Here is a 26,620-nt window from a genome sequence, read left to right on the forward strand (position 1 = left end):
TTGAGGTTGAATTACCCATTTTGTCTATTAAAGCTGCACTTCCTTGATGCAGTTCTGCTTGGGTCTGAAAAGAGAAAGAGACAAGAACTTTATAGTCCGTTTCTTTTATATTCTGAATTAGGTTATATAAACCTGTCCTCTAGCCATCTACTGTTTGGAAGAGGTCCCCATTCTTCAGTGAGCGATTTCATCCCAGACTTACCAGGATGTTGAGTAAATAAAACACTGAGTCCCAATATCCCAAGTGTGCAATAAGCACACTCTGCCCCTTTCTGACAGCTCCTAAAGTTGCTTCCAGCAAGCAGAGTGGTAGCGCTCTTATCTTTCCTTGACAGCAATGTTCTTGTTCTCTGGTCTCATCAACAAACAGGGCAGCTCTGATTTTCACTGGTATCTTTAACATATATAAGGTCCCATTAGGGTATTTTTAGAGATGATTTTTAGAGGGGATGGTGCTTATATAAAAATCTCAGGGATTAAGTTTATCATTTTCTACTGAGTTGCAGTTTTTGCCTATGACCATTCAGGTGGATCACAGAATAAAAGATGCTGAATTATGCTGATAGCAGAACCCTAGGGAAGAGCAGTAAGTTTATCTGTCAAATCAAACCAATACAAAGACAAGTATGTCAAAGTCCTATCAGATTTCAAACAAATGGGACATTTCCCTCTGGGGCAATATAGATAAAGGATATAAATGAAATGGGCCAAGAGACTAACAACTTCTTGTTCAAACCATTTTAAAAATAAGAATGAAAAATAAATGTTAGAATCTGGGTATGAAAACAGAAAAGGATCTAGGGAGCCAAGTGTCCTCAGATAAGCAAGAGCTTGCAGACAGCTTATTTAATTTCTTCTGCATTACAGCAAAAAGTGGGAACATGGGACAGGAGGAGAGACAGTCATATAGCAAGGATAAAGGTCATAGGATTGGGTCACAATTCTATTTGTTGTGGATCACAAAGGCACTTGTCTAGGACTAGCTTCTGTGATTGTCACATTGTGTCAGTCTGTCCTAACATAGGTCTTTCCTGTCTTTGGAGACAAGGATGAACGTAGTACACAGTGGATTAGACTTGGTGATGTCTTCCTGAACAGCCTTTAGTGTTTCATCTAACCCAGAGGTGGGGTATGAATCCTACCTAGGGAAAACCCTGCTCTTAAGAACAAGCACTCATGCACTGTGGTTTGACCCAGAAAATCAAAGAAAAGAGTTAATTGTAGAAACACGAGGTAAAAGTCAAAAAGCCTTTAAATAAACTTCCCATGAGTGTGTGGAAATCTCTCATATTGTTGTGGTCCTGGGGGAGTCACTATAAGAATGTCACTCCTACTGGGAGTGAGGACGGAGGAAGTCCTCTTGGAGGGGCAGGGACCTCAACTTGCTCCCCATCATGGCTCAGTAGCAAGAAACAATTCAGGGACAAATTGTTTATTTGCAAGCAAGCACACTCAGGGTAGCATGTAGGTGAGAATGTGACACACTTCTGTCTTTAGCAGAGCATTCAGACCTTTTGGGGCTGCCTTCTTGAAATCCTAATCTATACTGGATTTCTTTGTTCTACCATACGGCCCAAATAATTTCTCATAGCCCCTTACCTAAAAGATTTTATCTTAGTGCTTTTGTGACTTCAGACAGTAAAGGAGTTAAATCCATGGTGCCTAATCATTTGCTTACTATCTTACAGAAATACATTTGAAGTTGCTAGGGATATTTTAACATGTTTTCTTTTCAAGGTCCAGTGCTTTAATTAAGCTGTTTGCAGTTCTCTGTGGGATTTCTCTGGGTGGAGTGTGAGTTCTGCATGCAGGAATAAACACGGCACAATGTAGACAGATTTATTTGGATATTTCTTTTTATTTATTTTTCCTTTTCCTGTCCTCTTATGTTTTCTCCAGCTCATTTTGACCCATGATTTTTTTTTCAACTTTGTGACGGTGGGGAAGTGATACCCATTCAGTTGAAACTGTTCTTCAAATTGTGAATTTTGATCTTTGCCAGGCTGGTGATAAGTGGTGTGATACTGTCTTGTATGCTGGGCAGCGGCTCCCAGGCAGCTGTGCCATCATAAGGGTAAACAACCTACATTCTGCAGTGCACTGTGTTGCTAAGCTGCGACGTTTGTAGGTTAGGTGTATCACAGGCAGTTTCAGCTTACAGTTTATCTGGATGTAGCTCCATTGTAAATCAAGAAGTGCGTCCATATTCTTTCAATATTTTCTCATGTCTGGGCTTTATTTAAATGTCTCCAACCCCCTCCTAACCCCCCCACCAAAAACCCTGTCTTTTTATGGTTATTTTTCTATTTTTGTGGTCAAAAAAGCGTTCTCACCCTTGGTAAATTTTCTCAGTCTTCTTTAATCAGAATTAATCACCTGTCTTTGGAACCACATCATGTCTTGAGTTAGAGATATTTATGGGTATAAATTGTAAGCACCTTGAAGGGATTTGTGTCTTGTTTTTATAATTTCATCATGACTCCATCCCTACCATAACGTCTAGACGACTACAAACCAGTACTACATTTCAAAAAGAAGTGACATTTGCAAAGCATGGCTTTGAGTTTGAGGTCATTGGTAGGCAAGAGTTACATATTTTAATTTAAATTTGATTCATTCCTGTAAGGTTTCTTCCTGCCTCTCTTTCTCCCTTTTGTCCCCTTTCCCTTTGTTTATTCTTTCCTTCTATGCTTCTTTCCTTTCTAGAGAAACTTTGTTAACAAAATGAGACTTTTAAAGAATCTTCTGACAAAAGTAGCCTTAGAAATCTTGCAGAAGCATTAAAAGGCTCCTCTGACTGACATAGCACAACCAAAAAGAATTCATGTTGAATTTTCTTTGAAGTAGCTCATGTGGCAAATGTCTCTGGCAAGAGTTCTGGGATTGCACAATAAGAATAAGCCAGAGGAAGTGGGTGGAAACACATTTTTGATCTGCCTTACATAAAAACTTTGTTGAATGTGCGGTAGGCTCACACCTGTGATCCTAGCTAATCGGTAGGCTGAGATTGGGAGGATCGTGATTCAACTCCAGCCCAGGCAAATAGTTTGAGACACCCAATCTCCACAATAATCAGAGCAAAATGGACCGGAAGCATGGCTGAAGTGATAAAGCACCTGCTTTGCTACTGGAAAGCCCTGGGATCAAGCCTCAGTCCCACCAAAAAAACAAAACAAAAACTACATACACTGTAAAATTTCCCCCCACTCCCACCTGAGTTAGGTTTATCCCCATTTTGCAGATACGTAAAATGCAACTCATGAAGGTTAAGTAGCTTACTCCAAATCAGCAAATAAGGGTGGCAGGGGTGGGCTTTGTACTCAGGCTCATTTGACTGCAAGCCCATGTTCGTAATTCAAATGGAATTGCAATAGAACCGGATCTTCTGTTTCTAGGAAATGTTCAAAGGTTTCTCTTTTTGTGGGTATGGTGGTGCACACCTCTAATCCCAGCACTTGGGAGGTTGAGGCTGGAGTATGGATGGTCCAGGTCAGCCTGGGCTACATAGCAAAACTTAAGAAAAAAAAAGTTTCTCTTTTAGTTTCATCTTGCAGTTTGAACTTCTGTTTTTGGATAGTCGTTTTTAAGTAACCAGGTTCTGCTCTTGACAATAGCTGTAGCAGAGAGAGGTGCAGGAGAGCTGGTGTTGGGCGGGAGGACCTGCGCTGTGATTGCATCTCCGCCATCTCTAGCTATTTACCTTGAGTTCCTCTGCGTCTTAAACGAACCCTCCATGTAAACATGTCAGAAGAATGAGGCTCAGTGTCTGGTACACAGCCTCTGGCTTAGTGGAATTATTTTTTCCAGAAGGAACTGCGAAGTGAGGTTGCTGTCTTAGGGGAGAGTTAGGAGGGGACCCAGCGACAAAGCCAGCCGACAGTCATGCGTAGAAATACTTTTTTTTTTTTTTTTTGGGCGGGGGAACTTTTCCAGTTGAATTTTGTTTCCTCTCCCTCAACCTTGATTTTTTTTTTCTCCATGGAAAAATCAGGACATCCTGGGAGTTTTCTGAAATGAACTTTACAACTTAATTTCAATTATCTTCATATGTGCGCTGCATCGCATTGATTCTAATTTAACCTCCTGCACCAGGGATCCTCCCCTGAGGCTCAGGCTGCGGCGGGGGGGGGGGGGGGGGGGGGGGGCAGTCAATCCTGGGACTCCTACCTCTGTCAACTTTTTTTAGGATTCCCTTTTAAAAGGGTTGGTTTTCTTCCACCCAGACATTGGCCATCAGATTGCTCTCAGCTTTCCCTTTCCATACCCAAACCTCCCAGGCAGGCCCCTTGCCGGCACTGGGGTGACCGAGATCCCCTAAAGCTACAGGTAAGGACCTCGGTCCGCGGCGGCGGCGCCCCTGCACCTGCCCGGCGTCTGTGTGCTCGGCGGCCTGCAGGGGGCGCTCAGGAGCCGGGCGCCGAGCGCAAAAGTCCGGTCCCGCAAGCTCCCTGCGGCCCGCGTGACCCGAACGCCGGCCCGGCCCTTCCGGAGCGGTTGCGGGCTGTACGTATATAAGGCGGGGTGGCCGAGGACCCGCTCGGCTCTGGGCGTTAGCATCCTCGGCGCGTCGTCCCGCTCGCCTCGCTGCAGGTGAGAACGGCGCTGCGGGTCCTTGAACTTGGCGGGGTTTGGTGGGGTTGAGTCCTAGTGGCCGACGTTTTATCAATAGCTTGGCTTTTTTATTTATTTTCCTTTTTCTCTAGATTTGGCATTCTACATTGAAGTCACCATGGGCGTTTTCCAAACCCTGATGAAAAAGAAGGAAGTAAGTTTTTAAAGCCATTGAAAAATTTTGACTCCAGGTGTTAAGGTTTTAAAGATGAAAAGGTGCAGTGCGGACTTGGAAGAAAATATAAAAGTGATGTATAGTTATTTTGCTGTATTTCAGAGGTTTCATATTGAATTTCCCCCCAATCTGTTATCTGTTAGCTCATTCCTTTGGCGGTGATCATGACTGTGGCAGCGGGTGGAGCCTCATCGTTTGCTTTATATTCTCTGAAAAAAACCGACGTCATGTAAGTAGGCTTCAATGTGTAAAAACGTTTTTGATGGTGATTAGTTGACTTTCTGTTTCTGGAATAATATCAGTTTCCTGGGATTTTTCCCAATAGATGGGGCGAACTTGTTTAGAATACACTGTTCAGAATCCATCTATGGGATTATCACAATGAAACCCCCTTGTACTGCTAACTTTTATTAATAGAAAATAGTAAAAAATGCAATCATAGGTCAAAAAAAGAATGTTAACGTGTGGACTTGGAATCAGGTTTAAAAAGCATCCTGATATCAGAAAGGCTATTAAATTATGATATTGAGGACATCTGTTTTCTTATGTCTAAATATCTTTTCATTCTTTGGCCCTCCCCTATTCTTCTGCAGTTCATCTTTTTAAACTTAGGTTTTGAAATTTAAAGTTCTTAAATTACATTGGGAGATATGTATCCTCAAACTTAATCATTTTAAGTTTTAAATTTTCAACTTAGTAGAAAGATCTTTCCTAGTATGGTTAAATTGATACATCAAGTTGTCTGTAACGAACCCTAATCTCAACTTTGGATAAAAGAAGGTTAAACAAAAAACATATTTCCTGGAATATGAAGCAGAGATAAGTGTGAAACCAGCAGTGTCCTGTGGAGGGCTGGAGAGGGCAATAACTCTGACTGCTGGCAAGAGGGGACCAGTGCCCCGGAGTTAATAGCACACAGAGTTCAAGTAGGCTTGGCCCTTCCCAGAAACCTGGTAAGATCCTTAATGCTTGTCCTTCGCCTGGCAATTCCACCCCTATTGTTATGCTGTTTCTGGGAGCATTCTGCAGTCTAGCCCAATGAGAACAGATCTGCCTGCAGAGGAACTGATATTTAGTGTTTGAACCAAATTATGACAGTACTTTAGTGGATTTTTTTTGCATCAACTTCAATTACTACTGGTGGTTTCAAATAGTTCGCTAACAGAGGAAAGCCTAAGTATGGATACTAGGGCTGTCTTTAGCAAGTTCACAGACTCTATAATCAGTGTTAGTTTAAATGTACTTACTTTAATTAGCCACCTTTTATTTTTAGTGTTGACCGGAAAAGAAATCCAGAACCTTGGGAAACTGTGGATCCTACTGTACCTCAAAAGGTATTGCTAAGTTTATAATAAGTATTTACATTTAACCCAGACCATAACACTTTTGTCAGAAAAGTAGACTTAGTACCTTATACTTACAGAGTACAATTTCATTTAGTAATAAAAGCAATAGTGTAGAGGATTGGGGTGTGGCTCAAGTGGTAGAGCGCCTGCCCAGCAAGCACAAGGTCCTGAGTTCAAACCCCAGTACTGCAATAATGATAATAATAATAGTAATAATAAATTAAAAGAAAATAGTATAGAGTTTTAGAGATCTAGTCCAAGTCCTTACTCAATTATTTACAGGCGACTTTATAAGTTAAAAGAATTAAAGAAAATAAAATACATAGAGCCTTTTAACACAGTGCCTAGTGCATAGTTAGTACTCAAATATAAACTTTTACTATTACTGGAATACTTTTATCTCATTTTTTCTATTATCTAAAGTTAAGCCGGGCACCACTGACTCCTGTAATCCTAGCTACTCAGGAGGCAGAGATCAAGAGGATCTCGGTTCAAAGCCAGCCTGGTCAAGTAGTTTGAGGGACCCTATCTGGAAAAACCCTTCATAAAAAATAGGGTTGGTGGAGTGGCTCAAGGTGAAAGCCCCAGTACCACAAAAATAAATAAATAAATAAAGTTAATATAAGGTGTATTTGATAAATAATAGATGCTCCTAGATAAATAATAGATCCTCTTTAAATGAACCTAATATCTATTAATTCTTTTAAGACTATTGCAGAGGTTTTACTTTGTACAATGTACTTGTACATTTTAAGTATTTTGGTTTTTTTTTTTTTAATTTTAAGTATTTTGGAAGCTACAAACATTAGGTCTGTCTGTCCCAACACTAGTTAGGACTGTCGGCAAAGACTTTTAAAACAAAAATACAAAACTCTCAGGTAACAGTTTGACCTAGTGAAGGACATTCATGGTCTTTATAACTACCTTCATTTCCTGGGTCCTGGGATAATGCACCATGAGTGAGGATAAGTCACTCCAAGTGAGTTTCTTGGAAATCAGGAGTTGTTCATGGCTCTCTTCCTTTTCCCTAATTGTGTAACTTAGATCATCTGTGCCTTCATTGAGCAACTGCAGTGAGGAAATTTTATTAGGTGCCTACTGTGTGCCGAGCACCGTGCTAGGGACATTGTACTTTTGAACTTATAGGTCACATGCTATCTTGGCAAATTAAAAAATCTGGAGACTGCCAGTGAAAGTATGACTTCTCTCTGATCTCGTAACACTTTTTAGAAGGATGGAGTGGTACAACTCAGCCTAGGTTAGTATTTTGTACATGTTTTAGAGATGGGAAGAGGTAGCTCTTTGATTATAAATACTAGTATGCTTTTCCTAAAGGAAGTGTGGACAAATCCCAAAAGGGGATGTGAGAGTGAAGGGCAGATCCTTAAAAAAATTATTAGCTGGGCATCAGTGGTGCATACCTGTAATCCTAGCTACTTGGGATCAGGAGGATTGTGGTTCTGGGCCAGTCCTGGCAAATAGTTCGCAAGACCCCATCTCCAAAATAGCCAGAACAAAGTGGACTGGAAGTGTGGCTCAAGTGGTAGAGCACCTGCTTTGCGAGTGTAAAGCCCCGAGTTCAAACTCCACCCCACCACACACACAAAAACGTATTTCCTTTTTTTTTTTTTAAAAGCTTATAACAATCAACCAACAGTGGAAGCCTGTCGAAGAGTTGCAGAAGGTTCGAAGGGTGACCAGATGACCAGTTCTTGCTTCTTTCTTCCAAAGATTACTCTATGAATCTAGTGGAAACATTTCTGCACAAACTAGATTATGGAACCAGTGTGCGGAAGTGCTTCTGCTACATTTTTAGGGTTTGCCTACATTCTTTGGACTCTGGATAAGGAATTAAAGGTAGTGCAGAAATAACCACGTCATCCAAAAATAAGTTTCTGTGTTTATTGTTGTAAATTTGTATTCTACATGTTGAAAATTTGCAGTGCCTGAATATTTCCTTGAAATACATAAAGATTTGTAAATTAGATCGTTATCTGTAATAAAATGCCATTTGTGCAAGATAATCTCAAAAAGTAAATATCTTTTTAAGTGGAGAACATCTTTTTTTATGGAATAAAACACATTTTGAAACACAAATCTTCATCTGTTATAATATCCGTTATAATTTCTGTTTTTCTTCCAAGCTTATTCATTCCCTAGAAATTTTAGCAAAGCCAAAAATTGGACAGAGATGAATAAAGATAGTAAGTACACTGAAGAAAATGAAGTGGAGATGGATGTGAGTCTTGTGTGAGAGTCAGCCTTGGAGGAAGTGCTGGAATTTGGGGTGAATAGGAATAAGGGCATGCTGAGATCAGCCATACAGATGCCAGTGCAAAGTATGGTTCTTCTGTGAGGACTTGGGAGGGGAGCTTTGCCAGCACATGCAGAGTCTGGGTCACTCTTCATTCTGGCCAATGGTGACTTTGAGATAGTCATACTCAGCGTGCCCCTGGGCTCTCTTGAGTTTCCTTAAAAATGGGATCAGATAGAAAGTTGCTTTTCATTAACTTTAAAAAAATGATATATAATTCACCCATTTAAATTGCACAGTTCACTGGTTTTTATATTTACAAAGTTGTGTAATTATATCCACCAACTAATTTAGGACATTCTCTGTACCCATGAGCAATCACTCCACTGTTCCTGACCCCTCTTCTTCCAGCCCAAGGCGAACACTGAAAAGTTTTGTCTCTAGGATTTGCTTGTTCTGGACATTTCTTGTGTCTGGCTTCACCTTCAAGAAATGTTTTCAAAAGTCACTCGTGTTGTAGTGCATTATCAGTACTTCATCCCTTTTTCTGAGGATTGCATGGCTCTACCACATAGCATTTATTCATTTGCCCATTGACAGACATTTGAGATGTCTGTACTTTTTGGCTGTGATGACTAATGCTAGTCTGAATAGTCATGAGTAAGTTTGTTTTGTTTTGGTAGGACTGGGGTTTGAACTCCGGGACTTGTGCTTGCTAGACAAGCACTCTACCACTTGAGCCGCTCCCTCCAGTTCATGAGCAAGTTTCTGTGTGGCCACATGTTTTCATTTCTCTTGATTATGTACCTAAATTTGTTAATTCTGAAATCAGAATAAAAAATGATTTTTTTCTTAATTTTTATATGAATATAATGGAAATATAAGAAGAGGGCTAAGTTCCTTTTTGTCTTTTTAAAATAAGCATATATTGTAGAAAGAGGTCTCACTGTGATATTTCCATGGAAATATCTTTCTACAATATATGCTTATGTACTTTATATATGTACATTATATACGTACTTTGATCAAATTCACCCTGGAGGGCTAAGTTCTTGTCACCTTCATAGCAATAAAAAATAACCTGCACTTTCCAGAAACTTGCCAATTCTGAAAGGATTAGAGTAAAACTGCTTGCCCCAACCCTTGTTGCTTCCTTATTACCTCAAATTTTCCCAGAGGAAAATCTGATGGTTGATCCCTAGGAATTACGTGTAGCAATTGGGAAGCATATTTTTATTTGCTTAAGCTTCGAAAGCAGAATGTGATATCATTCAGGTAAATAAAAATGAACAGACTGGCAATGATTGGCCATCTAGGAGAGCAAATTGAAAAGTGCTTTTTGAAGGACAACTGTGCCTTTCATCTTTAAAACACAAAAAATGCAGTGACTTCATGGTGTGAGTAAGACAACAGAAGGTACTCTTCAGAAGGTTTAGGAAGGAGAGAGGTCAAGAGCAAAGCTGACAATGTGGGGGGCGGGGAAGGAGAGATTCTTTTCCTGCTATTGTTAAAGATCCACACCCCATGACAAAAGGTGAGATAACGAGAGAAAAGCATAACATTCATGTGATCATAGTTCTATATGACAAGGGAGTCCAAACTAAGAACAAAGAACCAGGGTGAGTTATCTGTTTTTATGTTTAGATTCCATGAAGCAAGGTCAGTTATACAGACAGATATGTGATTAGACAAAGAAAGGTGACAGAGAAGAAAGAGGCAGAGGGGGAAACCCCAGGAAAGCCGGTCCAGATTCTTCTTGACCTGACTGTGCACATTCTTTCCAGACATGGGAAGGAAACTTTCTGGAATGGGGATCTTTTATTTTTTTTTATGAGCCCAGGGCCTCACGCTTGCTAGGCAAGTGCTTTACCACTTGAGCTACACTCTCAGTCCTTTTGTTTGTATTTTGCTTTTGAGATAGGGTGTCAGTAACTCTCCCTGGGCTGGCCTTGAACTTGGGATCCTTTTGTCTCCACCTCTTGTGTTGCTGAGGTTACAGACATTATCCTCCTTGCCCTGGGCTCTGGAAGGACTTACAATTCTCTGACTTACAATCCAAGATAGGCCAAGCCAGGCTTCAGTGGCTCGGGCCTGTTATCCTAGTTACTTGGGAGGCTGAGATCAGGAGGATCATGGTTCAAGGCCAGCCTGGGCACAGCTTTCACACAGAAAGGTGAGGGAGAGTTAGAGTAATATTTTTAGATTATTATGGCTGGATTTGGGGAAAAGGAATTTTGTTTTCTACAACCTGGCTTGGGAAGCAGGAATTCTGGTTCCTATGGCTTGCCTCTGGGAGGATGAGGGAAGGCAGGAGGCTAGGAAGGCAGAAGGTTAGAAACTTTGCCTCCGAAGCCTGTGCTTTGGCCTGTATTTTCTGAGCTCTAACAACACTTGAATTTCAAAAGATTTGATTTTAAAAATTGTGTTCTTAGCCTTTCCCCCAAATGTTTTACTTTTTTTAACTTCAAGAAGTTGAAAGTTTAGTACGAAGAACACTCAGGCTTTTTTATCAGTTGACATTTTGCTACATTCGCTCAGAATATACCTGTTATTTGAAAATAAACTCTTTGACAATAAGTTATAATCCTAAAGTTTTTTTCCCTAAGTTCAGCATGTACTTACTACCTGAGGGAAAGGACATTCTAGCTGACTACAACACCGTCATCATTCCATTGATTTAATGAGGTCACCTTTTGTAAAATCCATTTCCTCTAATTGTCTCAGGAATATCACATATACATATACATGTGTATATATGACACACACGTGTGCGCACACACACATTACAGGGTCTCCCACTGTGACTCAGGCTAGCCTCAAACTTACAATCCTCCTGCTTCAGCCTCCCAAGTACTGCTGGGCTACATGTGTACACCACTGTGCCCAGCAACAGGTGTAATTTTAAGTTTAGAATCCAATCTGGGTGTCACTTGTTACAATTGGTTGTTAGGTTGTACTGAGTACTTGACAAATACATGGTCATGAAAATAACGTCCAAGGAGAATTCTTATCTGTACAGACAGCAAGAACATTATCCAGGTAAGATTGTCTTGCATGTGGACTTAAAATTTTTTTATCTGATACCCAATAGTGGCATTTTAATGTAATTTATCTAAGAAGTCAGACATTTACTGAACACTCACTGTGTGCTAGGCATTGTGCTGGCCTCCTGTCTGACAGCCTAGGAAAGGGAGACACTCTTGTGAGAAAATCAGTGTCAGGACAATAAAGAAGAACAGAAATGGCACAAAGAATACTGTTCTAAAGAAGGCGGATCCCTCAAAGACTGAGCAGACCAATTTCTTGAAAAAATAATAAGCATCAGCAAGATAATTGAAATAGAAGCACATCTATTCTGTTATAGGCAGAGAGGTCTAAAATAGATGTCTTCTGGAAACTTTAATACACGGAATTTTTTAATGTTGAAGTGTGAAGTAGGAGAGGTGACTGAAAAAAATAGCAGCTGGAATGTGTAGGGCCTGTTATCCCCAAACCAAAAGGAACCAGACAGGGTTTTCAGCCGAAGAAGTTGATGGTATAGTTTCCTTAATGGAGAGTTGTTTATGACAAACGGAGGTGGCAGATGCATATTGACAGGGACTTTAGTTGGAGGCCAGAGACCAATTGCTGCCAGTTGCTCAGGGGACAGGTGGTTGAGAGCCATGACAAACCCAAGCAATGGCAGAAGGAATGGGGGAAAAAAGAAAATGCATTTGACAGTGATTGAGGAAAACTCAATGCGAAGGTATTTAGGTTAAGGATGTCCAAAATGACTCCAGATTTCTCACCGGGGTAGCCAAGACAGGAAAAAAAAAATGGAATGTGGGTCGGGGTAGACAAAGAAGAGAATGAGTCAGGTCCAGTGAGTGCCTGAGGGTGCTCCACCTGGCAGCAAGTTACGGGTGTTAAGACCAGGGCATGGATGGGCCACCTGTGAAGGGCTTCGCGAGTGGAATGGAGGCTGAATGGAGAGCAATGTCGTCCTATAGGTGGAATGCAGGCAAAGAGGATCTCAGTGATTGAAGCCCAGAGAAAAGGAAACACTATTCTCTGTAGTGAGATTAGTACAGTTTGCAAGTAAGCCAAAGCCCAGAGACCTTTCAACTTTTGGCTTTGAGCCATAAGCAAACATCCATAACTCCTTTTACATGCAAATACAATGTGAAGTGAGTTTTCTTAATAAAAAAGCTAAAACACCGTATCTCCAAGAGCTGGACTGAGATCTAACTGAATACTCATTTATTCTTTTTTAAAAATTTCTTGAAGAAATCTTCTCACATTTCAGCTGTGACTTTGTGGTAGAGGATGAAATTACAGGCTCTGAAATCAGACTGCTCTACCACTTTATGATGTTGCAGAATCCCAAATCCTCATCCATAAAATTGGGTTAATTAGTACCTCTCTGATTAGCTGTAAAGATTAAAAGTACCTAACATGGTACTTAATACGTATTAGTTGTTCAATAAGTATTCCATTCTCTCTTTTAAAAATGTTTTGAGAATGATTAGCACTATAAACTAAAAAGCTCTTAATGTGTTTAAGATCATATTCTCCCGCAAGTGGGAGAATAATTTGTTTACACTACATACATACATACCTCTGGTGACTTGTGGTCCACCTTTGTTTCACAATGCTCCAATTACCAACTTTTAAGGGAGCATGTACACACCCGTAGATAAGTGCTTCTCACAGTCACTCTCACCTACATAGATATCTAGCAAAAGACAAGAGCCCTTGTGTATAGGTACACATAGATGACCTTACATCCAGAAGAAATATAGTAACAAAATAATATCATTACATATATCTTCTTAGAAACAAATGTCCTTATTTTAGTAATCATTATACAGTGTATTCATCCAGCACATTACAAAGATTCTCACAATCAACAGACTGGTGTGTGGTTTGAAGAAGGAAGAAGGGTGAAGTTAGGAACATGTACCTAAGACAGTAATAAGAATGGAATTAATTTTTGTGGTAAGCGTGTGGTTTCCTCAGGCCTAGAGGATTGCCTCAAGTAATTTTGTAATTTCTTTCCAGAAATTGGAATTGTTTTTCAGTTTTGATTTCGGTAGTGTTTTACTATATCATTTGCCTGTGCACATACCACTTAATTTTAAAATGAAAATTAGAATAAAGTTAAAGAAAGCCCCACACTTTAGTATATATCTTACAGACATGCTAAAACCAACCTGCCTGTTCAGCTGGCATGGATTATAGTACATACATAATATAATATTGCTTACTTGGAAAGTGGGCCTATGCTTTAAAAATTAAATTCCATTTTTATATTTATATGGAGTAATATATATGTGATTTTCTTTACTTAGGTGTGTAATCATGAAGTTGATACTATTTCTTGGTATTCGTTAGGTCTATATTGCTTCAGGCAAGTTACTCTGATTTATTTTATAATGCCTTGGTTATCTGAAGTCTCCCCTCTCAACTTCAGAGATGGATTAATGCCGCAAGGCAAATGTGACATATTGTTTGCTTATTATTTTGGAGACAATTTCACTAAACCAACTACTGTTTCTCAAATTTTAAATGTTTCATTTTTTTGAAATTATACCACTTACTTTAAAATTATGATTTTTAATCATTGAACTGTAGTTTTACTACAATAAGATGAACAGATCTTAATGGCTCAGTTCAAGGAAGTTTAGATAATTGCATGTACCCATGAAACAATCTTGCAAAACCACATGTCAAATGTTTCTATCACTCCAGGAAGTTATCTTGTGGCATCATTTAGTTTTTAAATAATAAAAACAAACCTGTCAGCATTTCCACCATTGCTGGAAGTACTTGGTATTGAGGTTGATAACTATCATGGTGGCTTCTAGTAATTTGACCTCACCTTCACTGTATGGGCTTCTGACCACCTCTCTGAAATTTCATATTATTGGAGCCTCCATTTCTCCTTGAGGGTTCAGCTTTCTCTACAAGTTTGTTGTGGCTGAACCAAGAAGCAAGGCATATACATGTTTCTATAAAAATTATAACTCCATGAGGGGTTTCAAAGAAATGAAGAAGACCCATGTCTTTGAGTATGAAGTGATTTTGGAAAGTGAAGAATTTCTTCGGACTGAATTTCATAGACGTTTATCACTAACCTGTGATCTTGAACTATGAGACAGGAATATGTGAGCTAAGACATAGCCTTCCCGTGATAAATAGACAATTAACAAAATTTAAAACCCTACTGAGTTGCACACATTTTTTTGTGGCGATACTGAGGTTTGAACTCAGAGCCTTATGCTTGGTAGGCAGGTACTCTTACTACCTGAGCCACCAACAGCCCTGTTTTGTGATGGGTATTTCCAGGATAGGGTCTTGTGAACTATTTGCCTGGGCTGTCTTTGAGCTGTGATTCTCTTGATCTCTAGCTCCTGAGTAGCTAGGATCACAAGTGTAAGCCATCGGCACCTGGTAAGTTGTATTCTTTAAAAGGGTGATTTTTATGGCACATGAGTTACATTGCCCAAAAAAGGCCTACTGTACATTTGCTTGCTATCTCACTTTAAAATAACAAGAGATAACTACCATTTTTCCACTGTGTAAAGCAACCCTACCCCCTATTTATTACATTTGATTTGCTTTCACCCCCCAAAACAGGAAATTTGAAACTCTGAACAAGACCAGTTGAGCCAGGTCTTATAATACTCTATCCCTGTAGTGACAACAGGCTTCCCCAGGCTCTGGAAACAGTGTAGACATTGGGATTACCTCATGTCTAAGGATGCAAATATTATCCCCACCAACAGAGGAAGGCCCCCGCAGAGTGCATGAGGTACCTTAGCAACAACACTGTCCTGGTCAAAAGTCCTCCCCAGGGCCAGGCTGCAACCAAAGGAGGCAGAAAGGTTATAGCTGACTTCACAGCTGGTGAACATGTACTTTCTGGACTCCTCTTCCACAGGTGATGTGATGTCAGAGCTCACCCAGAGAGCAGGGAACCCCTTGTCTCCCCAAACCAAAGCCTTGCAAACCACACTAGAAAACTGGCTTACTCTTACAGTGGAGCAGCAGTTCTCAAACTTTAATTGGGCATGAGAAGCTCCTGGAAGCTATGTGGAAATGTGGTCTGCTGGGACTCAACTTTGAAGTTGTGGTAGGTCTGAGGTAGGACCCATTTCTAACGAGTTTCCAGGGGAAGCTGAGGCTTAGGCTGCTGGTCTGTGGACCACGCTTGAGAAACACTGTGCTAAAGCTCTCTGCTCCTTGTAACATTTGCTAATAAGGTGGGGATTCTTGAGCTGTCTGAGCCATTGGTCATACTTAGGCTATTGGGAGAGGAGGATATTAGGCCAGGCACAGAAGACCCAAGGGTGGGAATGCCCCTCCAGGCTGGGCTGATCTGGCCATCCTGATCTGGGGATCATGGATTTATCAGGTGTATGGACAGAAACATGTATGTTTGTGAATTGTCCTTTGTATGCAGAGATGACAGTGCTGACCAGCTATGTCAGGGTAGTCTGATGATGGTTCTGCCAATGACAGTCAAGTCTTAGACTATTTCAGCTTCACAGTTGACTCAGTGGCCAGGAGCAAGTGGACAGGTCAGCATGTGAATTCAGGTTCTGCCAATCCAGAGCCCTGGACCTGGGAAGATCACCTAACTTCTCAGAACTTTACTGTGCAAAGGAGGATTCACCTCAGGGGCAAACCTGTGACGTGCCAATGGATGAATGCTATTACTCCAGAATGGGCTCCTGATTAAAGGATGGGTTCAGCTCCCTACCTCCCCCATATGCTCTCTTGCCTGCCCATCTTCCACTATAATATTACACAACAGCAAAAGACCCTTGACCTGGGACTTCTCAACCTCCAGAACTGTGAAAAATAGATCACTTTTCTTTATAATTTACCTAGTTTCAGATATTCCATTATAACAGTACAAAATGGACTAACACAATGGCTAAAATTTGAGAAGCTCTGGCCTAGAACCAAGAAGTAACAATGTAGGAGCTTCAAAATCCACAGCTGAGACCACAGAAAAAAGTCACCATGCGTCTGTTGTGTGCAGAATGTCAAGAGAGGAGGGTTTTTCTTTGGAGCACAAAGCTTGGGAAATGGAGCACAGAAGAGTCAGGAAGAATTTGTGACACCATTTCTACACCTGAATGGGAAAACAGTTTGGTCAGCAAGAAGGAAAGAAACATCATTTGGGGGTGAGACTAGAACTCTGAGGACTTGCAATGTCTTTTTCAGCCCCCGCTCAAAGACCCCACAAGGCCTTGGCTTGTTATTGTTTACTGGGTATGTCAGACGCACAAGAGCTTGCAGTAACTCATAGATAAGAGGCAGAGTCAAAAGCTGTTCATTGGCTTTTCATCATTATAACAATTGCCTGAGATAATGAACTTATAAAGAGAAAAGGTTTATTTTGGCTCACAGTTTTTGAAGTTTCAGTTCATGATCAGTTGACCCATTGCTTTGAACAAAAGCATGGTGGGAACACGTGGTCCAGCAAAACCACTCACTCATGGCTGGGAAATATGAAGAGAGAGGAAGAAGAATGAGCCAGGGTCCCACTACCCCTTTCAAGGGCACACCCCTAATGACCTGCAGACCTCCCACTAGGCCCCACCTCTTAAAGTTTCCACCACCTCTCAGTAGCGCCAAGGGCTGGGACCAAGGCTTTAAAACTTAACCAAACCATAGCAGAAGGGCTGAGAAGATTTCCCATGTCACTTGGAACCCCAATTTATTAAAAGTGGGGAGACAGGAAGCAAGTTGGGAGAAAGAACTGAGCAGAAAGTCAGAGAAAAGTCGAGGCGAGAACAACATGTGATGAGCTAAGAGCCCTGAAAATCAGTGAGGACAGCTTGAGAGGGAGCAGAGCTGTCACCTTGTCCTGACTCATGATGGTCAGTGAGACCCAAGCGCCTCCAGGCCTGCTTATGACCTCACTCTGAGCTGGGACGGGGAAGATTCCATCTGGGTTTGTCTCTCAAGGACCTTTGGCAATGGAGGAACTGGTGCTGAGGAGGGGATCCCCTGAGGAAGGGCCTGGGAGGCACCTGGCTCTGCTTCTCTGCCTGTTGGGCAACCTGGGTGTGGCCCCACAGTTCCTGGAGAGTGGCTCTTTGTTTCTCAGACGCCCATGATGATGTTAGTTTCAGTTGAAAATGCTTTGCATGAAAACAAAAACTCTCTTTCTCATACCTAAATGCTTTTTGACTGTGGTGTCAAGGACTGGTAGTCAGGAGATGCGGATTTCCTCTTGCTCTGCGGGACCTCAGGAAAATGACGGCCAGAGATTGTGTCAGGTGCTCAAAGTGTGCCAGGCACCTTCACGTGACAAATGTCATTCCATGGGCTCCTCATCACAGCCCAGGAGGCAGATGCCCCCTTCCTCAGCTTCTTGCATGCTGGGAGTGGGTGCTTTGCCAGCCTCACACGGTCCTGTGACCATCAGAGCTGGGATTTATGTTTGTGGTGGTCCAGGGTAAACCGAGGTGTAGGGCAGCTCTGAGCCCTCCCAGGTGCCCAAACTTCCTGCTCCTCTAGTTCTGAGTCACGGGCCATCTGTCCCTGGAGATCATCCCTGAGACTGGCCATTCCTGTTCTAATCCTGGGGGCAGGATGTTCCCTACAGTTGCAAACCCAGGGAGACCCAGGACAAAGAGTGTCCCCTGCTTCCTGCAGCTTCCTTTATAGGAAGAAAGAGGTAAGATGCTACAGCAGTCAGAGTAAAGGCACAGGTCTCACCATTAGCCTGCACGTTATTTATTTTTTAAGAGTTGAGACCTATTTTCCTTACTTTTGTGTAAGTGCTCCCTCCAAGTACAGAGTACATGGGACATTAATTTCCCAAATGTGCATAAAATGTCAGCTATGATAACGCCACCGAAGGAAAGAGCACAGGACTATGGACACAGACAAGAGGCGCTGCCCTGCCAGCGTTCAGGACAAGATTCCTGGTCCACCCACCATTCATCAACCATTCACAGTGGGCCACGTTTCAGAGGGGGCTCCTTTTCCCATAGGCTACCGGACCCTCTATTCAGTTAAGAGAATTAAGCTAGTTTGAGATCATACTACACACATATTCAGTTATCAAAAACAAAAATATGAAAGCCCTGCCTGACAAAGGTGTAGGAAATAGGTATAAGTGGTATATTTCTTTCTTTTTTTTTCTTTTTATTATTCATATGTGCACACAAGGCTTGGGTCATTTCTCCCCCCTGCCCCCACCCCCTCCCTTACCACCCACTCCACCTCCTCCCGCTCCCCACCTCAATACCCAGCAGAAACTATTTTGCCCTTATTTCTAATTTTGTTGTAGAGAGAGTATAAGCCATAATAGGAAGGAACAAGGGTTTTTGCTGGTTGAGATAAGGATAGCTATACAGGGAGTTGACTCACATTCATTTCCTGTGTGTGTGTGTTACCTTCTAGGTTAATTCTTTTTGATCTCACCTTTTCTCTAGTTCCTGGTCCCCTTTTCCTATTGGCCTCAGTTGCTTTTAAGGCATCTGCTTTAGTTTCTCTGCGTTAAGGACAACAAATGCTAGCTAGTTTTTTAGGTGTCTTACCTATCTTCATCCCTCCCTTGTGTGCTCTCGCTTTTATCATGTGCTCAAAGTCCAATCCCATTGTTGTGTTTGCCCTTGATCTAATGTCCACATATGAGGGAGAACATTCGACTTTTGGTCTTTTGGGCCAGGCTAACCTCACTCAGAATGATGTTCTCCAATTCCATCCATTTACCAGCGAATGATAACATTTCGTTCTTCTTCATGGCTGCATAAAATTCCATTGTGTATAGATAAAAGTGGTATATTTCTAATACGTCAGTTGAGCTTTTCTGGAGAATAACCTGGCAGCATGAAACCAGACCTTCAGACACTGTTCTCCAGAAAGCCCACTCTGAGGCGTATCCCTAAAGACAATTCAGTGCTATGACAACAAAATGTTTTAAAAAGGAAACAAGCTAATGTGCAACAAAAAGTTAAACTATCATATATGAAAGACATCCAGAGGCAGCGGAGTGGCTCAAGCAGTAAGAGCGCATGCCTAGCAAGTGTGAGGCCCTGAGTTCAAATCCCAGTGTAGCCAAAAAAAAAGAAAAGAAAGAGAGAAAAAGAGAAAGAGAAAAAAGAGAGATTGAAAGGCAACATCCATTAGAAGTGAAAAAGCTCTCGGGAGGTGGGGGTGTGAGGATCTTGAGTTCAAGGCCAGCCTGGGATATGTAGTGAGACTCTGGTTCAACAATAAAAGAGAAAAAGACAGAGAAGAAAGAGACATGGAGGGACACAACATTTATGAGTGTGTGAAATTTTGGTCCTACTGGGATTTGTGGTCAGGAACTTGCACTTCCTAGGCAAACACTCTATCATTTGAGCCACACATCCAGTTCTTGGTTTGTAATTTTATTTATTTATTATTTATTTATTCATTTAGTTTTTCTACTGTTACTGTGTAGTCCAGGCTGGTTTTGAACTGTCAATCTTCCTGTCTCAGTCTCTGGAGTATAGGTACATGCTACCATGCCTGGCATAATTTTTATTTTCAATAAACATTCAAAATAAAATATTTTATGTTGAAAAACAGAAAAGTTGTAAAAATAGTTTGAAAAGGGCTGGGGTGAGGCTTGAATGGTAGAGTAGCTGCCTAGCAAGTATGAGGTACTGAGTTCAAACCCAGTACTTTCAAAATAAATTAAATAAATAAACAGTTTAAAGAACCTTTATATCACTTCATTCAGATTTCTACCTGGAAATATTTTACCACATTTTCCTTAGAATTTTATCTGTCTGTTTATCTATCTATCTATCTATTACCTATCTACCTATCCACCCATCTAGTCAGTGTATTATCTACCTATCTGTCTGTCTAGCCATATATATATATATTTTGTTTATTTTATTTTTTTATTTTTATTTTTTTATTCATGTGTGCATACAATGTTTGGGTCATTTCTCTCCCCTTCCCCCATCCCCTCCCTTATCCCCATATTTTTTTTTCTGAGGCAGTTGAAATTAAGTGGAAGACACGATGCCTCATTATCCTTAAGGACCTTAGGGTGCATTCCTTAAAAGACAGGACAAGTTTTAAGTCAAGTTTTAAGATTTGCTACAAATCTAAGAGTGAAATAATATGAATTTCCACAAAGGAGCTGGAGAAGCTAGTACCTGGAGGTGACCTCTCCCTATTCGCCACCTCCAGTGGGCAGAAAGGACTGCAGGGCACAAACAGAGTGTGGGAGGGGATCAGATGAGTGAGACTTCCTGAGAAAAAAGGCACCATGGATGCCCAGCGGGAATGGGGACTGTCCGCCTCTGACAGTGTAGTGCTCCTGCCTCCAGCCAGTGCCTCTCTGGTGGCAGGTCTCCCATCCCAGTAGAAAGAAGTCTCCCTGTCTCAGCTGGGTCTCCTATTGCCTTTCCCAGGGCCAGAGCCATCTCTAGGCCCTGGGTGGTGGGCACCTGACAGCAGGTGACAATGGGTCATGATCTTCATGTGCCACTCCTTTGACACTCACAACACATCTATGAGGAACAGGAGGTTCAAAACACCCAGGAAATGAAGGCAAGTGAGTGTCCTGTGTCCCCTACATGTATCCTATGTTGCCAACTTCTGACCTACTGGGCCCCAGGCTCTCCCCTGCAAGGACTCTCTCCAGTGGGCAAGGGAGCTGAGGTCACTGTCTGCTTTCAGTATTTGTCCCTGAGTCACTGCTTGGGCCTAAGAAGGGGAAACCCAGCCCTTGCTGGCTGCAGCAGCCACACAGCTTGGCTCCAGTGTCCACCAAGGACAGCAGTGTGACAGTGCAGCTAGGAGACTCTCCAGCTCTGCTGCCTCTGCCCACAGAGCCTGTCTCTCTTTCTCCCTCTGTGTTGTTTTCCAGTCCCTTCTATCCTGTGTCAGGTCTGCAGCCCAGGATCCACCCGATCAGGGTCCTCTGTCTTCACTGTGCCCTGCAGCCATGGCCCCTGAAAACTGGGTGGGGCACTGGTGGACATATGAGTCCTTGCATGGAAACCATGGCGTTTCCCCAGTAAGGAGTCATTGGCAACTCCAGGTCACAGGACAGTCACAGGGGTGAGACACAAAAAGAATGAGGGGGAGGAAGCACCAGCTCTGCCCACACCGCCAGGGGCCTCTCCCAAGTGGGTAAGATAGATTTGTGTTCCCACAAACGGGACCCCAAAGCTTCCAGGGAGCATCTGGCTGCGGGTGAGTCTTACCTTGCACACTTTATGCCATATCCTTTCCTGTTTACACTGGTGGTTCTCAGCATTAGGGCCATCTGGTCTCAGGCTGTACTTTGGAGCAGCCATGTCAGAATCAGTTTTTTACTTTATACAATTCATTAGGTGTTTGCTGGGTGCAAACAAGGATGAGACCACAAATTAAAAAAAAATAATATTCTTATACCTGATCTAATATAGTTTGCCATGTACTACTGCATCTCTGAAGTCCTGTTTGTCCTGCAAGGTGGATCTCAGATGTACTTCTTCAGTGAAGCTTTCCTGGCCCCCATGTTTCTTTCCCAAGGCAAAGTCAGTTGCCCCCATCCATCATCAGCTCTCAGGAACTGTGCTTGGGCATGTAGGGTCAAATCCTAAACTAATTAGTATCGGCCATTGCCAAGTGTGACAGCCTCAATTTCCTCATCTGTAAAATGGGAATAATAATAAAAGTGCCTACTTTCAAGGCTTAAGGTACAATTAAGTGCAATAATCTGCTTAAAACAGGTGGTCAGTAAGTGCTAGCTTTTCCTTATAACTCATGTTCTTTTCTGCCTTATCAGAACCTTCAAAATGGAAAATTCCTCTAGGGCAGAGTGTGTGTCTACCCCGGCTTTGTGTCCCCAGGACTTTGTCTACACAGTACTTTGCATGTAGCAGCATTCAATAAATATTTGATGAACAAATGAATCAAAAGGGAATCCTTGTGTAACATTAAGATTTGCTTCTTTACTTAGCCCTGCAATAAATCAAATCCACACATGGATTTGTTTTTTCCCCTTTATCCACTGTCTACTATGGGCTGGACACTCTGAATTTAAAGATAAAGACGCAGCTGATGCCACTGAGGAGTTGACAGTCTGGTGGAGGACACAGGTCCATGACCTTGTTTTCTTTTTAGTGCTGAAACTTGGTGCTGTAACTGAGTGCATCAAGGTGGGGGGTGGAGGAGAAAGTGGGCAAAGAGGGAAATAGGAGGACACTCGCCACGTGCAGAAGCACAGAAGGACACTGGAGGCTGAGAAAACAGCAGTGTCTACAAGCTGGGGAGCCCCTGAGGGTGTGGTGCAACCTTGGGATGGCACGAGATGACAGGAAAGAGCTTGGGTACAGCTGGTGGCTGCACTGGGAGAGGCCCAAGAGCCGGACTAAGAGGTGGAGACTTTACCCTGCCAGCTGAGAATGTATACAGAGCACACCTGTGCAGGTTTCCTACTTTAAGTCATCCTGGCATTGCTTACCTGCAGAGCCCCCCCGTCCTGCTTGGCAGAGGCCTGTCAGGTAGGTCAAGCTCTGTCCCCCGCCTCTGGCAGATGAAAGAGAGTGGGTGTGGAGGAGGATGTAGAAAGGGGTGTCGATGGTCCATCCCTGTAAGTTTCATCCGGGGCAGCCTATGAGAAAGAAGGCAGAGTGGTAGGGCTTAACACGAGGGATTTTTCTATGTGTTTGTTTGTTTTCATTCCCGACTTTGACCTTACCTGCTGTGACACTTTGGGTACTTACTCCTCCCAGTTTTATCTGCAAAATGTAGGGGTTGGACCAGGTGATCTGATTCTGTAATTCCAAGTAAGAAGGAAGGCCGGGCAGGGAGCAGTGTGGGACTTTATAGATAAGCTGCCAAGGGTGGGGAGCCAAGGGTGCGGTCTCCCAGCAGGACAAAGTCTTTTCTAGAGATGATGGTAGACTTTCAGAGTGGGTAGTTCTGAGCAAGTAGAAGAATAACAAACGTAGTTGCTCCACCTGTATATTCTCTACACCGATCACCTCTACAATCCCAAAATACGCAGGAACCGTGCCCCATCAGCAAGCAAGTGGCTGTCCTGTGGACACCAGCTGGAGGTCCTCCAATTCCATTCTGGCACAGTCTACCTGTAAGTAGTGTCAGACCCCACAGGTCGAGGGCTCAGTCCCCAAGACTGCAGATCTCTGGAACTTCTGACTGACCAGCTGCCAAGAGGGGTTCCCACAAGTCACCCTGAAGGTGTGGTTAATGTACTAGACTGGCTCACAGAAAAACGTGTTCCAGCTTATTATAAAGAATACTTGAAAGGACACAAATAAGCAGCCCGATGGAGAGAAGCCTAGGGCGAGGTCTGGAAAGGTTCAGCGTGCAGAGCTTTGTCCCTGTGAAGCACAAAAGCCACATGCAGACAGGACGTGCCCAGAGGACCATGGCTGGGACCCAATAGAAATTTGCTGCAAAGAAGGTGAATTTGGCCTGCAGGCTGAAACTTGCCAATTACTAGCTTAAATTATTGATTTTTATTTAAGAAATTAAAAACAAATTGTGTTTGAATTATTAAACAAAAAAAGTTTGGAGCCAGGCTCCAGTGGCTTGTGCCTGTAATCCTAGCTGCTTGGAAGATTGAGATTGGGAGGATCTTGGTTTGAGACCAACATGGGCCAAATAGTTCAGGAGACCCCATGTCCAAAATAACCAGAGCAAAATGGACTGAAGCTGTGGCTCAAGTGGTAGAGTGTCTTTTTGCAAGTGTGAAGCCCTGAGTTCAAACCCAAGTCCCACACTCCAAAACCAAATCTGGCAGGTTTACCACTGTGGTTTGGTAGCACTGTGAACACATCCCCGTTGTTGTCCTTACTTGGGGGTGCTGCTCTTCACTCTCTATGTGACCTTGAGCCCTGGAGCACCAGAACCAGGCCCTATTCACCTGTGTACTCCTCAGACCTAGCACAGCTCGGGCACAGTAAGTGTTAATGGATGAAATTCTGACTGGAAGTTGTAAATACCACTTTATTTTCAAGAGTGGGAGGCCAGTTAGAATTTAGTAAATGCAATAGCATATGCACCTTTCAAGGTGTGGTGCACATAAAAAAAAAGTCACTTGGTCTGTGGAGCTGTGTTCAGAGGACTGGGGAGGACAGCATGGGGAACCCTGGGCTTTGTGGAGGAGGCAGAGAGCTCCTTGGGCCACTGGACCCAGGTGGCCTGCTAGGGCTGGCAGCTACATCTGATGCTGCCTCTCTACCTGAGAGAGTTTGGAGGAGAGGTGAGGGGTCAGTGTATGGGCTCAAGGCTTGACATGTGAATTAGAAGATGCTAGAAGTCTCAGGTGTGAGTATGAAGATGTGGAGAGGAGTGTGGGGTTGACTTGGAGAAAGAGCTTAAGGAGGGGCACAGGAGTGAGTGGCCAGTTCCCACCTCAGGACACTGAGCCCTGTTGCTCTGTTTGCAGAACCCTCTTCACTGCTACCCCAGGAACCCAAGCAGGGGTGGCAAAAGGCCAGCACTTTATTGGAACCCACAGGCTTCAGTTTCTGTTATGTCTCACGTCCCTTTAGTGGTCACAAGGTTGCAAACGTCTGTGGCTCTCCTTGTGTCTTCACAAGGCCAGCTTCCCCCAAGGCCAGTTTCGTTTCTTAACTGAACTTGTTACCTTCCTCAGAGCCCTGGCTTTCCTTCCGGGTTCCCTCAGATCAGTCCTGCCACCCATGTGAACTTGGCTCTTCCTGGCCATGCCCTGGATGGGGTCAAGGGTGTTTCCTGGGCACCTTTCCCATCTCTACCCTGCTTTCCCTGCCCTATCCTCTGGTCTGACTGAGAAAAGACCCAAGGCTGGCAGCTATGGCTGAGCGACCCAGAGCCACCAGCCTCCCATTGCTGTACCATGCATATCTCAGGAGTCAGAATTAGGAAAACACATACAGCAGCCCCCTGCCATACAGCAGCTCCACCCTCACCTTGAGAGCATCTGTCACCACAAATAGTGGCATAATGATTAGGAAGGGATGAGTTGAGTAGTTATTGCTTTTAAAAATATCTTATTGGCTGGGCATGGTGACATACACTTGTAATACCAGCTACTTGGGAGGCAGAGATCAGGAGGATTGAGATTCAAAGCCAGCCTGGGCAAAAAGTGTAGCGTCATGCACCTGTCATCCCAGCAACTTGGTGAGTGTAGGTAGGAGGATTGTGGTCTAGAACCAGTCCTGGGCAAATACTCAAAACCCTATCTGAAAAAATAACTAAGGCAAAAAGCTGAGGGTAACTAAACAAAGCTGAGAGTGTAGCTGAAGTGGTATAGCACCTGCCTGGCAAGCGTGAGGTCCTGAGTTAACCCTTACTCATACTGTTATTTTCTCATAAGTTTGTATAATTCAACGTTTAAAGTAATAATGGCTTAACATCTACTTTGTGAAACTAAAAATGTAACAGCTCTTGTGAGCAGTACAAAACCTGAGCAACTGCAAACCACAAACTCTAGGGGGCACAGTTTACATGGCTGGGGTGGTGGTGGTGGTGGGGGGGTCCTCTCCTGTCCAAGTGATTGGACATCAGGCCTAGAAATCTCAATAAAGTCAGAGCAGCAGGAGTAGAGCCTGGACCTGGCCCGGCCGCTGCCCTGGCAGTCACACCCTTTCCAGGCCTTGACTGTAGGGCCTGTGCTTGCCCCAGCCCCAGCCTCCAGACACCAACCCCAAGAGCCCTAGAGCCAGGAAGTTTTCATGGTGCAATGTCCTTCCCCAGGGTGTGAAACTCTGTGAGGGCTGGAATTTCTACATTGCTCAGACCTGTGTTGCCCAATCCTCCTGATGAGGTAAACAAAGGCAGCCAAAGCACTTTCTGATCCTCTGTCCCCAAGGGCCAGGGTCCTGAACTGGACAGAAGCAAGCTTTGGGATGCAGCTCTGCCCCCAGACACTTCTGAATGATGAGAATGGAAAACAACGGGGAGTTCACTTACCAGATTCTAAGGGTCCCCATCTTTGCAGTGGGCCTTGGGGATATCAGAGGTGGTGAGTCATGGATGATGATAACCCTGTCTTGGTTCCCCCAGGGAATGAATCACATCTCTGGCTGTGTTCCTGTAACCAAAGAAATGAGTCCTGTCCTGGTCTTGGGCATGCTGGAGAAAAAGGCCACCTTCCACATGGGCCTCACACCCTGGGCTATGTCCCTCAGCTGAGGATGCCTCTCTGTCCCTCATAGGCACAAACAACCCAGCCCCCATGGCTGAAGGCTCTCTTGCTCCCTCTTGCAGGAGCCTCTACCTGCAAGGCTCTCTGGGTTTGTC

General features: G+C 43.1%; 1 protein-coding gene and 1 long non-coding RNA gene across 2 annotated transcripts; one reads left to right on the plus strand and one right to left on the minus strand.

Moving 5' to 3' along the window:
• Nucleotides 1-4,472: 4,472 nt before the first annotated feature.
• Nucleotides 4,473-8,229, plus strand: C2H15orf48 (chromosome 2 C15orf48 homolog). Its single transcript, XM_020173517.2, has 5 exons — nt 4,473-4,590; nt 4,704-4,765; nt 4,930-5,015; nt 6,060-6,120; nt 7,769-8,229. The coding sequence occupies exons 2-5, from the start codon at nt 4,730-4,732 to the stop codon at nt 7,835-7,837; spliced, it is 252 nt and encodes an 83-aa protein (XP_020029106.1). The 5' UTR covers nt 4,473-4,590; nt 4,704-4,729; the 3' UTR covers nt 7,838-8,229.
• On the minus strand, nt 8,136-26,411 carry LOC141417488 (uncharacterized). The gene is made up of 3 exons (XR_012442067.1): nt 26,291-26,411; nt 22,830-22,979; nt 8,136-8,603 (listed from the first exon to the last, which is right to left on the minus strand). It is a non-coding gene; the product is annotated as an uncharacterized lncRNA (long non-coding RNA).
• Between the last annotated feature and the right edge of the window lie 209 nt (nt 26,412-26,620).

Source organism: Castor canadensis, chromosome 2 (assembly GCF_047511655.1).
Source record: "Castor canadensis chromosome 2, mCasCan1.hap1v2, whole genome shotgun sequence".
NCBI lineage: Eukaryota > Metazoa > Chordata > Mammalia > Rodentia > Castoridae > Castor > Castor canadensis.